The 17,241-nt window shown below is 41.7% G+C and overlaps 1 protein-coding gene across 1 annotated transcript; it reads left to right on the forward strand.

The window, feature by feature from the left end:
• The first annotated feature begins 1,557 nt into the window (after nt 1-1,557).
• On the forward strand, nt 1,558-16,452 carry GSTA4 (glutathione S-transferase alpha 4). Its single transcript, XM_003926388.3, has 7 exons — nt 1,558-1,660; nt 2,668-2,772; nt 7,929-7,980; nt 9,762-9,894; nt 10,757-10,898; nt 11,421-11,552; nt 15,832-16,452. The coding sequence occupies exons 2-7, from the start codon at nt 2,686-2,688 to the stop codon at nt 15,952-15,954; spliced, it is 669 nt and encodes a 222-aa protein (XP_003926437.1). The 5' UTR covers nt 1,558-1,660; nt 2,668-2,685; the 3' UTR covers nt 15,955-16,452.
• The last annotated feature ends 789 nt before the right edge of the window (nt 16,453-17,241 follow it).

The raw sequence follows: 17,241 nt of genomic DNA on the forward strand, positions 1-17,241 counted from the left end.
TTTCTTACCCGTATTCTTCAAACTCATGCTGCTACTTTAATTCACACAGACACACAGGTTTCTTTGTCTGCCCCTACTGCCCCAATTCATTCTCCACACTTTGGTTGGAGAAACCTACTTAAAATATAATCTGACCATGTTAGCGGCTGCCAGTTATTCAGCACTACAGGCTTCTCAAAGCAAGATTCTCTCTAGCGTCCCGTGGGTGAAGAAAATAACATTTTTAGCCTGAGAAACAGCAGAAGCTGCCTCTAAAAATAAGATGGATTTTAAGGTTGAAATACATACCTTCAAAAATACAATTTTGCAATTGTTCCATAACATAGCCCTGATAGTTTTAATATATTTTTAACCTTTTAACTAGCTTGCTAGCAATTTTTTTTTTTTTTTTTTTTAGTACTATCCCCAACCCCAAAGACCACCTTCCAAGCCGGTGTGCTGTCTTGAGGCCATTGCTACAGAGCACTTGTCTCTAAAAGGGACAAAATGAAGGGAAATCTCAAGATGACCCACTGAGATGAAAGAAAGAAGAAAATACGTATGTGTGTATATATGTATACATGTATATGTATGTATACACAAAAGTAGAAAAATTAGGGTCTACTGTTTTGATTTTAATCCGTATGTGATGCTTTGCCTACTTAATATCCTTATGTGGATTTCCTGAGGGACTTGACATTCCTGTTAGGAAAGCATTGTGTACTCGCTGTTTAAAAAGCTTCTAAGGTCCAGGCACCGTGGCTCACGCCTGTAATTCCAGCATTTTGGGAGGCCTAGGCGGGCGGATCACCTGAGGTCAGGAATTCGAGACACGGCGAAACCCTGTCTCTACCAAAAATACAAAAATTAGCCGGGCGTGGTGGCGGTGCACTCCAGCTTGGGCAACTAGAGTGAAACTCCATCTCAAAAACAAAACAAAACAAAAAGCAAAACAGGCATCTAAAAATTCAAGGGTCAAAAGAAAGGCAGACTGCCACATGCAGCGCCTCATTTGGATGTGTCTGGAGTCTTGGAAGCTTGACTACCCTACGTTCTCCTACAAATGGACCTTGAGAGCTTGTTTGGAGGTTCTAGCAGGGGAGCGCAGCTACTCGTATACCCTTGACCGAAGACCGGTCCTCCTCTATCGGGGATGGTCGTCCTCTTCGACCGAGCGCGCAGCTTCGGGAGGGACGCACATGGAGCGGTGAGGGAGGAAGGGGACACCCGCCTAGCCAGCCAGATCAGCCGAATCAACCCTGGCGATCAATGGGGTGACAGATGTCGCAGCCAGATCGCCCTCACATCCGATTCCTGGTGGCGGCGCACAAAGTATATAAACTGAAAGAAACTTCCAACTTTTCACTGAGGTTAGGTTATTTTTCGACCTAGAGCTTCTACAAGAAATACGAATCAAAGACAAATTTAACTGTATAGCAAATATCATTTATACCTAAAATGCTACCATTTGAGAGAAACGGACTTGATTTTGGGCTGTTTTGACACTATCCAGAATGCCTTGCAGATGGGTGGGGCATGCTAAATACTGCCGTCTCTATTGGTGAGGTCGTCCTGGAGCCTCGCCTAGCTCCCGCGCACTAGGGCCGCCTGCTGGTCCAGCATAGCGGCAGACAGCTGGCCTGGCGCTTTGTGCGGCTCCGGGCCTCCGAGCGGACTCCAGGTCTGTCTCCCTCCTGCCGTACCCCTCTTCCCTGCCCTTTCCTTCTTCTTTTTTTCCCTCCCCTCTACTCTCCGAGTCTCACTCTCGCATTCTCGCATTCATCTCTGACCCCCGCCAATTCAGTGCTTCTCTTGTCTTTTTCCCTCTTGTCCTCTGCGCTCCAGCCTCAGTCTGGGCAGAGGTGGGCCCCTTGGCTGGGGTTGGGGTCCTTCTTGCTCAGTGTGCGTATTTTTTTTAAAGCCCCTTCTGCGGAGTCTGAATGCATTGGTGGAAGGTGGGCTCGGATCGTCCCTGGGCCTGGCCAGGTGGCTGCTACGTCCCTGCGTGGGCTGAGCGGGGAAGCGGAGCACGGGAGAGTGCAGTCTCAGATGGCCAAGCCCTGGCCCCGGCTCATTCTGCAAGACCCGGGACTCATCTCCCAGTAGGGGTGGGGGACACGCGGGACCCGGGAGGCAGTCACCGCATGCGTGACGATGGACGCACGTTTTGCAGACAATAGTAATACTCGGCCTGTCCACCTCCCAGTTGCCGTGATAATAAAATACGATGATGTATGTAAAAGCATAAATACTTGAAAAGGCTCCAGTGGCTCTGCGATTTTCTTTCGCGGCCCTCTCCTTCCGACGCTTGCCACCCCCTACCCCCAAGCTGAATTTGGAAAAGCTGAAATTCTCAAGGTCAAAATATATAATGTTCTGAATTTGTGAAATCCCGTACTGCTAGCACGTGTTTTTACAACAAATGGCCCTAGCTTCCCAAGATCCAGGAGAAGAAGTCATTAATAGAAATCATATAAAAGCCAAGGTTTTTTTTTTTTTTTTCTTTCATGTTTTAAAATGGTGGTATGTTTTTCTTGAGTGAGGAAAAATGCAGTAACAAAAAAAGAGAACAGTTTCCCGTGCCAAAATCCTGAATATTCACTTTGCCCCTGAGCATTCGGTTGAAGACATGAAATTGAGATTGCTGGTATGCGAGTAGCTGCTGCTGCGGCTGCATTTGTTTTTCAGGAAGCCTGAAAAGCTGTCATGGCAGCAAGGCCCAAGCTCCACTATCCTAACGGAAGAGGCCGGATGGAGTCGGTGAGATGGGTTTTAGCTGCCGCCGGAGTGGAGGTACCTTATATGCTTTTTCTTCACAGATTTGTCATGGAACTTTTGAGAACTTTGAAAGAAAAATACGTTTTGAAGCAGAGTTCAGTCCTAATTCTCGTCCACCAAAATCACAGACATGCTTCACTGAGTCAGATTCCTCTTCCAGGAGGGGATTCTTTATAAATAAAATGTAGTTCATGGAATTCTACTTTCCTTTTGACTTTTACTTTATTATTAGCTTCTGATCTAGCACCAATGAATATTTGTTAATAAGAAGAAAGGAAATGTACCTGAAAATTGCCAAATACTCTGAGCTTTTATTGATTATATATTCTTGGGGTAAATTTCCTGTTTACTTCAGTGGCTTCAAACTGGCAGTCTTGGTATCTATCTTGCTTGCATATGTGTGTGTTTCTGCTTTTGTTTTATTTTAGCTTCTTTTTATGGAAACTTTCAAATACAAACAAATGTAGAGAGAGCATTGCCATGAATTCTATGCACTCATCACCGGACTTCAGCAATCATCAGCTCTATGCTAATCTTGTTTCATCTATCACCCCTTGTTTTGTGGGAGTAAAACCAAAATCCAAACATCATAACATTTCATCTGGGAGTTCCTCAACATTTTTCTCTAACAGATGAGGATTTTTTAAAAACATAACAATATTATTATCACACCCAACAAAATTAGCAATTCCTTCCCCTCATTAGAGTCTGATTGTCTCAAACAGGTGTTTTTTGTTTGTGTTTATAGTTTGTTCCAGTCTATATACGGTATTACATTTAAAATCATCATGTTTCTTTCAGTATTTAAAAAATCTGTAGGTTTCCTCTTCATTTTTTTACAAACTTATATTTGGGAATAAGTTCAGATTTATAGAAAAGTTATAAAATAATACAGTCCCTTATTCAGTCTCCCTTAATGTAGCATTTTACATCACTATGATTAACACCGGTGCATGTTAATTTCTAAGTAACTGAACTACAGTTTAAACTTAGCTTATAATCCAATGACCTAAATTGACTTTATTCAGATTTCACTGTTTTTTTTCTACTAATGTTCTACTTTTTTTGAGATGGAGTCTGACTCTGTCACCCAGGCTGGAATGCAGTGGTGCAATCTTTGATCACTGCAACCACCGCCTCCTAGCTTCAAGCAATTCTCCTGCCTCAGCTTCCTGAGTAGCTGGGACTACAGGTGCATGCCACCACAACCAGCTAAATTTTTGTATTTTTTTAGTAGAAACAGGGTTTCTCCATGTTGGCCAGGCTGGTCTCAAACTCCTGACCTCAAGTGATCCGCCCACCTCGGCCTCTCAAAGTACTGGGATTCCAGGCATGAGCCACCACACCTAGCCCGTTGCTAGTGTCCTTTTACTATTCCAGGATCCAACATATTTATTCATTATGTTTCCATAGTTGCCAACAATCCATGACAATTTCCCAGTCTTTCCTTCATTTTACCTATCTTGACGGTTTTGAAAAGTACTGGTCAGATATTTTTGTAGATTCTGATTGCTTTCGTCTTGTTTTTTGTGTGTGTGTTTAGACTGAAGTTATGGGTTTTGGGAAAGAATGCCACAGAGGTGAAGTATCCTCACCTCATTATATAAGGGGTTACATATCAACATGAGTTGTCACTGGCAATATGAACCTTAATCACATGGTTAAGGTAGTCTCTGCCAGGTTCCTCCAGTGTAAAGTTACTGTCTTTCCCTATAATCTTCCGAAGCAGATCATGAAGTCTGGCCCACATTCAAAACGCTGAGAATTAAGCTCTACCTCCTGGATGAGGTAGTATCTACATTTGAAATTTTTATACAGTATAAGGAAGATTTGTCTCCACCCATTTCCTCAGTTATTCAATTCTTTATATCACTATAGACCTAAGTATATTGATTTTATGCTTTAAGTTATAGTCCAATGACCTAAATTGCCAAAATTGTTCCAGCTTTGGCCACTATTGGTGCTCTTTCAAGTTTGGCCTTTTTGATTTCAGATTGGTCTCTTTTTTGTTCTCAGCACTTTCTGACACTACAAAATGCTCTGTGCTCATCTTGTATTAATATTTTCCCTGCCCTAGCCCTAGAATCAGTAATTTCTTCAATAGAAAATGGTATTAACAAGACGCACGGTGGCTCATGCCTGTAAACCTGGCACTTTGGGGGGCCGAGGCAGGTGGATTATGAGATCAGGAGTTCGAGACTAGCCTGACCAACAAGGTGAAACCCTGCCTTTACTAAAAATACAAAAATTAGCTGGGTTTGGTGGTGTGAGCCTGTAATCCCAGCTACTCAGGAGGCTGAGGCAAGAGAATTGCTTGAACCCGGGAGATGAAGGTTGCAGTGAGCCAAGCGACAGAGCGAGACTCCATCTCAAAAAAACAAAGAGAAAAGAAAATAGTATTAACAGCCAAGGTCTGGGTGCTAGATATCTATGTTTGCTTCTAGTGCCATTTATTTGTGAAATAAACTGCCCTCTAGAACAGGCGTCCCAAACTACGGCCCACATGCGGCCCCCTGAGGCCACTTATCCGGCCCCCCGCCGCACGTCAGGAAGGGGCACCTCTTTCACTGGTGGTCAGTGAGAGGAGCACAGTATGTGGCGGTCCTCCAACGGTCTGAGGGACAGTGAACTGGCGCCCTGTGTAAAACGTTTGCGGACGCCTGCTCTAGAATTTCTCCTTTTCTGGATTTGATTTCCTTGCCCTCCAAGTGTTGCCTTGTGGTAACATGGTAAAATTGTAACCAGGTTTTTTTCTTGGATGCCGGTGACCGTTGCGGGTTTTTGGCCTTCAGCCTCTTAAGGAATAAGCGGTGGGGCCACTGCAGGTGGACCGTATGCTCGTAAAGTGAATATTGGACCCAAAAACTGTTGCAGAAAGGTGATTTTATTTAGGTTGAGAAAAGAGAAGGAAAGAAGAAGAGAAAGGCTTCCACGAAGAGTGCGGACGGGGATTCCAGAGGGGAAAATCCCCGGAGGGAGCTCCCACCGTGTGGGAGGGGATTCCAGAAAGCTGGAAATCAGGGGCCGGTGAGGGAGCACGAACTTTTATTGTGGGAGAAACTCCCACCTTCTCCAAGACCCTGGGCCAATGAAAGGAGTTCCTTAGAACTTCTGCTGGAGTGATTGACTTTTAGTTTCTTCCCGCGCATGCGAAATTCAAACATAAACCGTTGAGTCTCCCGGATGGAGAGAGATGGGAGGGGGGCATGGGGCAGGGAAATTCTTGCCCTTAAAGCCACGCTCCCTCATGAACCCGGAAGAACACATTCCCTCAAAATGAGGTTACCCTTATTTTAACATGCTCCTCTATTCTCTGTACTTCCCATAAATTACTAGCTGGATCCAGAGGCATGATCACTTCAGGCTTCTTTTTTCTCTTTAATTTTTTTTTTTTTTTTTTCCTGCCAGACTCTGTCAGAGGAGATACTCTGAACAAACACATTTCTATTGTACCACGTTGGAGGCTGCCTGGTATCTGGTGGTCTCATTTTCAGTGATGCCGAGCTTCATCATTGTGTTCTTGTGATGTTAAGTTGGTCAGTCACTTAATTTGAGTCATCATTGATATTGCTATATGTTGCTTGTTTCTTCCATGCTTGGAACTTTATTTGCCCAAAGATTCCTCAAAACCTAGGCAAATCCCCCTTGATACATGGGAGATTTATACCATTTCTACCATTAACGAGGAGCATCAATTGAACACCTTGCTCCTGCATATATCGGATAAACTTTCTGAGCCAAATGTGGTGGCTTGAGTCTATAATCTCAGCTTCTTGGAAGGCTGAGGGTGGCAGGATCCCTTGAGCCCAGGAGTTTGAGGCTGTAGTGAACTGTGACTGAGCCACTGCCCTCCACCCTGGGTGACAGAACTGTCAGAAAAAATAAATAAATTATTAGTTATTTCTGTTAACTAATATGATGTTTTGACTTTTGATTTTAGTATGTTGTAGTACAAATATCCAGGGACAAATTCCCCAGTTGCCTCTGAGAGACAAATTGTGAGTTGATCCAGGAGTACAGCCTGCACCACATCTGACCACCTGGGTTTTGGGATAAATGTCCTGAGCATTGTTGTCCCAAGGCTACTGTTGATAACGTTAGATGGAGATCTCTGGTAGCACTGAGGACCCTTTCCTCATACCATGAGCACCCACCCTGGCAAGTAGTGGAAGCCAAGCCTCTACCCTATGATCCTGATTCTCCCTACCGCTCCAAGTTGAATGTTTTTCAACTAAATTCACCATTTGTTAACATTTTGCCTCATTTGCTTTTTCCCTTCCCCCCCCCCCTCTTTTTTTTCTGAATCATTTCAAAGTAGTTGCAGACATCAGCGTGTGTCTTCTTCCCAATGTTACAGGAAAGGGGTCCCAATCCATACCCCAAAAAGGGTTCTTGGATTCCACACAAGAAAGAATTTAGGGCAAGTTCATAGTGCAAAGCAAAAGCAAGTTTATTAGGAAAGAAAAGGAATAAAAAAATAGGAGCCTAGTTCCTTTCAGGGGGCAGTGATACTTAGAAACCAAAATATGGATGCTAAGACTGCCCTTTCTCTCTGCTTCTTGAGACTGTGTAACTTGGTATTTTCAGTCCTGAACCTGTAATGATATTTACCTCCTTTTGGAGGTTGGGGATACCTTTTTTAAAAATTGATATGTAATGTACATATTTGGGGGGTGCATGTGATATTTTGATACATGCATATCATGTGTAGTGATCAAGTCAGGGTAATTAGAATGTCCATCACCCACCTCAAACATTTATCTTTCCTTTATGGTGAAACGTTCCAATTCTTCTCTTCTCACCATTTCAAACTATGTATTATGTTATTGTTAACTATAGTCACCCTACTCTACTATCAAACACTAGATTTTATTTCTTCTGTCTAGCTGTATTTATGTACCATTAACCAAACTCTTTCCACATCCCCTTCCTCTCTACACTTCTCAGCCTCTAGTAAACACCAATCAACTTTCTGTTTTCATAAGATCTACTTTTTTAGCTCCCACATATGAATCAGAACATGCAGTCTTTGTCTTTCTGTGCCTGGCTTATTTCACTTGACGTAATGACCTCCGTTTCTGTCTGTGTCGCTGAAAATGACAGGATTTTAATTTTTAATGGCTGAATAATATTCTGCTATGTATATATGCATTTCTTTTTTTAAAATTTAGTTTGATGAAGAATTTCTGGAAACAAAAGAACAGTTGCACAAGTTGCAGGATGGTGAGTATGAAAATGAACCAACTGTCTCTAATACTGATTTTCCTTTAAGAAATGCTATCTATGTCGAAGGGCAAAAATATTTGATGACACTGAACATTCAGAACAGTACCCTAAAACCAAAAAAGCAAGAGGGAATAAATAGCTGAGATTGCCAGGACATCACTTCTTATTCAGTAGTTCCATAAAAGCTGCTGAAGGGAGTGAACGACTCTTCTCCATTCCTTTCTTCTTCCCTCTCTCCCCTCCAATCTCTTCTTCCCACTTTCTTTCTCTCTCTTGCCCCTTCCCTCCTTCTCATCTTCCATTATTTCCTTCACACTATTTGAGGCATCCTGGCCTGCTTGAGGTATGCAGATAAATATCCCCATCTATATGGGGAGACTTTCTGGAGTAAATACTACACAGAAATGAAATCAACCAACCCCCCTCTCCGCTTTAATTCCTGGACAGCCCTGCTCCCTCCTTGCCATCCATTGTAGCACGAGCCACCAGCAGACCCATAAAGAATGCACCCATTAACCCTGTGAGCAGCCTCCTTCCAGCAGCAGCAGGGTCCTCAGGCCCAACTCAAGGCTCCCTTGTGTGGTACCAGTTCTCCAGGGCTGTAAGGCCATCTTTTGTGTGTGACGCTGGCTGGAAGCTACGAGGCATGTGCTAAGTACTCCTCTCCCGTCTCCCCTCACCTCCCCCAAATGCCCAAACCCCTCAAGGGCCAGGCTGCACCCTATACCTACATCTCTCCCCAGGATTTGGTATGTGGAAAGTGTTGGATTCCAGTTTGCTAAAGAAAACAGTGGGTTGTTTTTTTTTCACTATTGACAGCAAACTTGGTAGTAAATGTGGCTACTGTTCTGTAGCCACAGAACAGATAGAAACCAAAGAGTATACATGAGACAGAACAGATAGAAACCAAAGAGTATACATGAGTCTCAGCTGATTACTTAGGTTTCATGATCAGATTCTCTAAAAACAGTGCCGTCCAGTGGAACATTCTATAGTGAAGGTAATGTTCTATTCTGCACTGTCCAATATGGTAGCCACTAGGCACATGTGACTGTTGAGCACGAGAAGTATATCTAGTGCGACTGAGGAACTGAATTTTAAGATTTAAAAATTGTAATTAATTTAAATTTAGGTTTACATCGTGCATGTTGCTAGTGATTGCTGTATTGGCCAGTGTAGACTGAAGAAATATCTTCGGTAGTGAAGATAATTCCCCCCAATCCTATCACTGTGAATAGGTATTTTTCCGGGGGTGAAAATGAAAAGGGAGGGTTTATAGCAATGCTAGTTTTCAGGCCTCTTTTTTTTTTTTTCTCTGAGACAGAGTCTTGCTCAGTTGCCCAGGCTGGAGTACAATGGCATGATCTCGGCTCACTGTAACCTCTGCCTCCCAGGTTCAAGCAATTCTCTGCCTCAGCCTCCCGAGTAGCTGGGATTACAGGTGCCCGCCACCATGCTCTGCTAATTTTTGTGTTTTCATTAGACATGGGGTTTCACTATGTTGGCCAGGCTGGCTCGAACTCCTGACCTTGTGATCCACCCACCTCAGCCTCCCAAAGTGCTGAGGTTACAGGAGTAAGCCACTGCACCCAGCCCCTTCCGGCTTCTTTTATGGCTAAATCTGCTCTCCTGAAGGTTAAGGTTATCTGTCATCCAGAAGCTTTACACTATTTCCTAAGGCCATGATTCCACTGTTTATTTTCATTCAACAGAGCATTTTTAGGGGTTGGGGGACAGGGAAGAAGAGATCACTTCTAACTCCGGGCTTCCATTCTTAGGTAACCACCTGCTGTTCCAACAAGTGCCCATGGTTGAAATTGACGGGATGAAGTTGGTACAGACCCGAAGCATTCTCCACTACATAGCAGACAAGCACAATCTCTTTGGCAAGAACCTCAAGGAGAGAACCCTGTACTGTGGCCCCTCTCAAGTGTTCTCACTTGTCAGCTTACTGATGCTTTAGCTGATTAGCAACCCCCTGCAGCACACCACATTTACTTTATGTCTTACATAGTTAGTGAGATCAGGGAACAAAAACCCAGGAGGGTCACAAAGACCAGTTGAAACTTCAGTAGAGAGAGCCCGAGTAAAACAAAAGAAAAGAATTGGATTCAGAAATTGAATACTAGATCTAGGGTGTCATTGTTTCAGATTTCAAATTTTTCAATGCTTTGATACTGCTTTTTCCCTTTCTTGTGAATTCACTATTGTTAAGAATGAGGAAAGAGGAGGTTCTGTGACATTCAAGGCCTGGGAGAGAGAGCATTAGATTACAATTTGAATTCAAAGCCTGGTCCTTGCACCCCTTAGATGCATGACCCTGGGTAAAGTGGGAATAGTACATTTCTCATAGTGCCATGTGATTTAATGAGATAATGGATAGAGAGTGTTTAGCACTATGCATGGTACACTCTGAGCACCCGTAAGTGATATTCACTATTTTTATAAATACGAAGTTTGACCCATACCAAGAGACCAAAATGTAGATGCTGGAGTGAGGATTAAGGAGTAAGATGCCCAGAAAGAGAGCACTCATGAATGTCAAGCTCTCTGATCTGTGACAAATTTCCAAAAGATTTTTTTCTGAGTTACAACTAGAATTGACTTTATATCTTTGCTCTTAAGAGACAGGTATAGGTAAATGCTTCTAGGACCGTGAGTTACCAGCACACTAAAAAAAAAGAAAAAGAAAAAAGCACTCTGAATTCTTAGTTGTGGAAACTGATGACTTGGAAGGGAGAAGAAACTGAGACAACTGCTTTTTTGTTTTAAGGATTGACATGTATGTAGAGGGGACGCTGGATCTGCTGGAACTGCTTATCATGCATCCTTTCTTAAAACCAGATGATCAACAAAAGGAAGTGGTTAACATGGCCCAGAAGGCGATCATTAGATACTTTCCTGTGTTTGAAAAGGTAGGTGGCAGAGATGCCTACATACACAGAGTAACCACAAAGGAGCTGCCATAAACACCCTTTTCTGCCCAGGTATCTTAAAGCTGATCCCAGTTGGATTAACTAACCTAAGAGCTAATAGCAGCCACAAGCCTCTTGCATGCATTTCTGTAGATACATTTTTGGAGTAGATGTATCCTTTGAAACACCAGATGCTAAATCCAGAAATAAGGAATTTTCCCTTCCCCACTTCAACGTCTCATTCAGATCCACAGCATACATTTATGGATGCTTTCATTTATTTCCATGCCTTGTTTTGTTCTCTCTCTCTCTCTCTCTCTCTCTCTCTCTCTCTCTCTCTCTCTTTCTCTCTTTCTCTTTCTATCTCTGTCAGATATAGGGGGTGTTCTCTTAATTGATGTTATTTATGAAACTAAGGACAAGGCCATAGCTTCACCTCTTCTCAGATACTACACTGATTCAATAGCCTCATAAGTCTCTCCATGTGGAATATTATAACTGATGCAAACCATTTTCCTACAGATTTTAAGGGGTCACGGACAAAACTTTCTTGTTGGTAATCAGCTGAGCCTTGCAGATGTGATTTTACTCCAAACCATTTTAGCTCTAGAAGAGAAAATTCCTAATATCCTTTCTGCATTTCCTTTCCTCCAGGTAAATAAAACTATGTATTAGAAGATTAGCCTAGAACTCCTGGGCCTCCCTTCAGTGCCTAATGTTTCACTGGCTTTGGGGAGTGTGAGTGTGTGTGTGTGTGTGTGTGTGTAATTTTTTTAAGTTTGGCAAATGAAATGAAAATGAGGACCTGAAGTTGTTTTTCTAGTTCTTAAATACTTCAAGTTGAAAGACCATTGATGTGTAAAAGATTTTTTTTTTTGAGATGGGATCTTGCTATATTGCCCAGGATAGTCTTGAACTCCTGGGCTGAAGAGAACCTCCCACCTCAGTTTCCTGAGTAGTAGGGACTATAGGTGTGTGCCAGCACTCCCAGCTCAGAAATTTCCATCAGAATTTTGTTCCATAACTGTACTCCTGGAAAAAAACTCCATACACAGGAAGTTTGCCACTGGAGACTTCCCATAGAAATAACCATAGAGGTGAGGTGCTCTCATGCTCTCATGTATCTACTGATGGGAGAGTGGGTGAGATCAACATCAAAACCGTCTCATTCATCAGGCTGTGACCCCCTTTCTCCAAAATAGTATGGTCTCAAGTTAGGAAATTCTAAGCCTGAGCTCTGAAAGCAATTGAGAGATGTTAGCACCCTAAACATCACCCCAAAGCATTCCTACCATTCTCCTTCTGAGAAATTCCAAGGAAAGATTTGTGTGGCTCAAATTATCCCTCAGGGTTATTCTGGCAGGATTGATCATAGAACTTTAAAGCAGAGACGGGCCTTAAAAAAAAAAAAAAATCATTTGATGATTTCAGTATTCACATGAGGAAGTAGAGACCCAGGATAAAGAAATCAGCAAGGCCAGGCGCAGTGGCTCACGCCTGTGATCCCAGCACTTTGGGAGGCCGAGGTGGGTGGATCACAAGGTCAAGAGATGGAGACCATCCTGGTCAACATGGTGAAACCCCGTCTCTACTAAAAATACAAAAAATTAGCTGGGCATGGTGGCGCATGCCTGTAATCCCAGCTACTCAGGAGGCTGAGGCAGGAGAATTGCCTGAACCCAGGAGGCGGAAGTTGCCATGAGCCGAGATAGCGCCATTGCACTCCAGCCTGGGTAACAAGAGCGAAACTCCGTCTCAAAAACGAAAGAAAGAAAAAGAAATCAGTAGCCAAGCTGGTTTAGCCAGTGGATATGAACCTTAGCCTTTTATCTCCACGTCTAATGTGCAGACTTTAACCCCTGGGCCAAACCTGGCCTGCCACCTGTCTTTGTACAGCTCTTAAGAATAATTTCTACATTTTTCAATGGTTGAAAAAATATCTCTGGAATAATATTTCATGACACAGGAAAATTATATGAAATTCAAATTTTAGTATTCATAAATTTCATTGGAACAAAGCCATGCCCACTCGTTTACAAAATGCCAAGGTTGCCTTTGTGCTTCTTCAGCAGACTTGAATAGATCATACAGAGACCATATGGCCTGCAGAGCTTAAAATATTTGCTGACTGGTCCTTTATAGAGAAAAGCTTGCCAATCCCTAATACAGACCAAATTGCTATATACTTGACCAAGTTACACACTAAGTCCCCAAAGAGTAACATACATAAAACAGTTTTTTTGCCAAGTCTATTCAATATTTTGATATACTAATGAGGGCAGTTACCACCAGTTCAATAAATACACCCAGAAAATGAGAATAAAAATCATCGACAAGGCAATAAACCACCATATCTTTATGATGTTATAGTTCATATGCTTTTTTTTCATTTACTCTTGCAGACACAGAGATCAACTTTCTTTAATGTGATTTTATTCATTCAGAACTTAGGATACTTTTCACCTGAAGTATTCTTTTGCACTGTTAAAAAAAGCATTATTTGTTTAGCAGAGAAGGGGGATCAGAGGAAGGGATCTGCTACTTGTTGAGTGCCGGCTTCGTTTCAGTCTGCTAGGCACTTACCTGCATTTGCTCATCTGTCCTCTCAACCCAGCCCCAATAACCCAGGAGATGGGCTTCACCATCTCCATTTTACAGATGAAAACTACAGGCTTGGAAACATTACATTCTGCATAAAGTTTCAAGACTGTGAATGGCTGAGTTGGGAGCCACAGAGGAGTCTGGGATCTAAGTCTATACTCTTTCTGCTAGTCTGTGTGGTTTCTGAAAAATAGATTGTTTAGAAGTACTGGAAGTACCTATATCCCTTAATAGGTGGGATGCTGAACCTAGAAGTAGGTAGACTGCTAAACTTATTAAATAGGAAATCTAGGTCAGATGTGGTGGCTTATGCCAGCACTTTGGGAGACTGAGGCGGGTGGATCACTCGAGGTCAGGAGTTCAAGACCAGCCTGACCAACATGAGGAAACACTGTCTCTACTAAAACAAAAATTAGCTGGGTGTGATGGCATCTGCCTGTAATCCCAGCTACTCGGAAGGCTGAGGCAGGAAAATTGCTAGAACCAGGGAGGCAGAGGTTGCAGTGAGCCAAGATCGTGCTACTGCACTCCAGCCTGAGTGACAGTAAAACTATGTCTCAAAAAAAAAAGTGTAATCTTTCCAGGCATGTATGTACATGCTTGTGTACACATACATACCTCACAGGCAGTAAGGTACTTTTCATTGAATATACACGAAAGATCTAAAAATGCTAGGGTAAATGATAGAGATCAAGTTTTTTTTGGTAAGCTGTAGCACCAGGACCTATTGGTATTTTCCATTCATGACACTGTAATAACAATCCCAAAGTGCTGGGATTACAGGCCTGAGCCACCATGCCCAGACAATAACAACCCTTTTTTAAGCCCCAAGGCATTATCTGTATAAATACAGTTTTAATCTCTGATCAGATTGAGCATCAATATTTAAAAACTTCAGAATCTGACACCAGATCTATGATGAATTTTAAAGAATTATTCCTGTGTTGACTAATGGATTTTAAAAGTTACGGAAGTTTTATTATACATAACTATGAACCCCAGATAAATCTTGAAACAATACATCCTTTGGAACAAGCTTCTAAATTTTGGTATACTATTTAAAATCAGATAACAGAAGTAGAGTTTAAGTACTGAAAAGAGAAAATTGTCATATTTATATATAATTAATTGGCATCATTATTAGGGTTTTGTTAATATTAGTGACATGTATGTATGTTTGTGTGTGTGTGTGTGTGCTTTAACTAAGGCTGTGACTTGTGCATAATAGGCAATAAATAGCTATTTAAAATGACCTCTTCACTTTTAAATAAATGATTTTATTTAAATAGCTTTAAAAGGTTTTACTAGAACAATTGTAAATGATGAGTATATGTTTCTTCATATAGTTCAGATTTTTCAATAGATGAAATGGGGTTTTCTTCTCAGTCACTGAAAATTGGTAAGATTTGACTCTGTGAATGAAAAATACAATTTTTTCTTCCATTCCAGTTTACATAAATATTTGGTATCTGAGCCAGAGGCTATGAAAAAATGTAACTGGCTATTTCCTCTACATAGCCAGAAAGAGGATTCATTTACTGATTGGAATAAAAAGTCTGAAGAAGCTGAATCTTAAAATATAAATTGTACCATCTGATGACTTTTTAAAGCACTTTTACTTAAATGGCTCAGGCATTTTCTCCCAGCAAATCAACGCACTTCAGGTGGCTGGTCAGAGTGGCGTTTACAGCTAATTGATCACAACCAATTACAGCTTTCTTTGTTCCTACTCCACTCCCATTGCTTTGCTTTTCTAGCACTAAAAAAAAGAAAAAAAAATACACTTGAGGTATTCTCTAAGAGTTTTTTCCTTTCCTTTTTTTTTTCATCTTAAGTGCCAGAATTCTGTTTTGAGTATGTTTTTACTTTTGCCATTTCTGGAAAGAGTTCATATCTTTTTGTGAACCTGGAGATTGACGTAAACCCTGATCTTGACACAGGTGATTGATGACACAGATTGTAAATAGTCATAGACATCAGATCTTAACCCAAGCTTATCCAACCCACAGCCTGCAGGCTACATGTGGCCCAAGATAGCCTTGAATGTGGCCCAACATAAAGTCATAAACTTTCTTAAAACATTATGAGATATTTTGGGATTTTTTTTTCCAGCTCATTAGATATCATTAGTGTTAGTGTACTTTATGTGTGGCCCAGTGAAGCCAAAAGATTGGATGCCCGTAATAAACAAATGCTGGATTTCAGTTCTGCTTGGAACCTTTCAACAAGTATTTATTAAACAAATTTTGATGGGTCATTTTGCGTAATCATATTTTCATAGTAACTAATACCTTTGTTGTTAGCCTAAAACTTTTGGATTTTCCTTTTGCAGGAGTACACAGTGAAACTAAGTAATATCCCTACAATTAAGAGATTCCTTGAACCTGGCAGCAAGAAGAAGCCTCCCCCTGATGAAATTTATGTGAGAACCGTCTACAACATCTTTAGGCCGTAAAACAACACATCCATGTGTGACTGAGAACGTGTTGCTAGAGATGGCTCTGTCCACAGTAATGTCTTAATTGATCCCAGCTCTGTAATGTTGCTATATATTAAGTTGTGTCCTAAGTTGGGTCTTCTGTGTCAACGAGATAGTCTCTTCTAGAAATATCAACCTTTTTTGTCCAGTAAATAATTGTTAGGGGATCTTTTTTGGAAAACCTTTTTGGAGAGGCTGTCATTTAAATTAGATCTGACCAGGCTACTCGTGTCCTGTAGCCAGTTCATCTTGATAATGAGAATAGGCAGGATCTCATGTTCTCCCCCGAGTGTCTTTCTGCTCTCCTTATCCTATTCTCTTATCCTTATCCCCTCCAGTGTCTTCCTAATTTGTAGTGTTTATTAACAACAGAATGTCTAGTGAATGACTCTCCTCTGAGCTGTAATAAATAAAATGGTAGTAATGAATGCAATCAATATTAGCCAAAATAAAGAATTTATGAGTCATTGCCCATTGCCTTGTTGCTAGAATTTTAAATTAAATTTTTTGAAATACAGACTACATTTGCATGGTTCAAAAATTAAAGTATAAAAGGTCTTGGAAGTCTTTTCAACCCTGCTTCCCAGCAACCAAGTCCTGCTTCTCACGAGCAAATGCAGTTGATATTGGTGTACCCTTCCAGTTACCTTTGGCACATGTATAAGAAAATGCAAATATATATGTTTTTATCTTCTTGCTACCCAAGTGGTTATTCGTAGACTTCTAATTTTTTGCATTTCAGAACTCAAAATATGGTCTGTTAATAGAATGTTGCCGTTAAACAGGTGTTCATTCATGTCTCAAATACTTATCAAGCATCAGCTGGGCACAGTGGCTCACGCCTGTGATCCCAGCACTTTGGGTGGCTGAGGTGGGTCATTATCTGAGGTCAGGAGTTTGAGACCAGCCTGGTCAACATGGTGAAACCCCATCTCTACTAAAAATGCAAAAAGTAGCCAGGCATGGTGGCATGCCCTGTAATCTCAGCTGCTTGGGAGCCTCAGGTGGAAGAATTGCTTGAACCTGGGAGGCAGAGGCTGCAGTGAGCCGAGATAATGCCACTGCACTCCAGCCTGGGTGACAGAGCAAGACAACGTCTCAAAAAATAATAATAATAAATTAATCGAGCACTTATTACAAGCCAGGCAGACTTGCCAGGAGGCAGAATTGTAGAGCAAAGCCTGTGCTTTAGAATTCAGCATAGGGTAGGGGGAGATACACATGTAAACAGCAGAAATGATTTTAAAAAGGAGAGAATTGCTG

Source organism: Saimiri boliviensis, chromosome 4 (assembly GCF_048565385.1).
Source record: "Saimiri boliviensis isolate mSaiBol1 chromosome 4, mSaiBol1.pri, whole genome shotgun sequence".
In the NCBI taxonomy this organism is placed as follows: Eukaryota; Metazoa; Chordata; class Mammalia; order Primates; family Cebidae; genus Saimiri; species Saimiri boliviensis.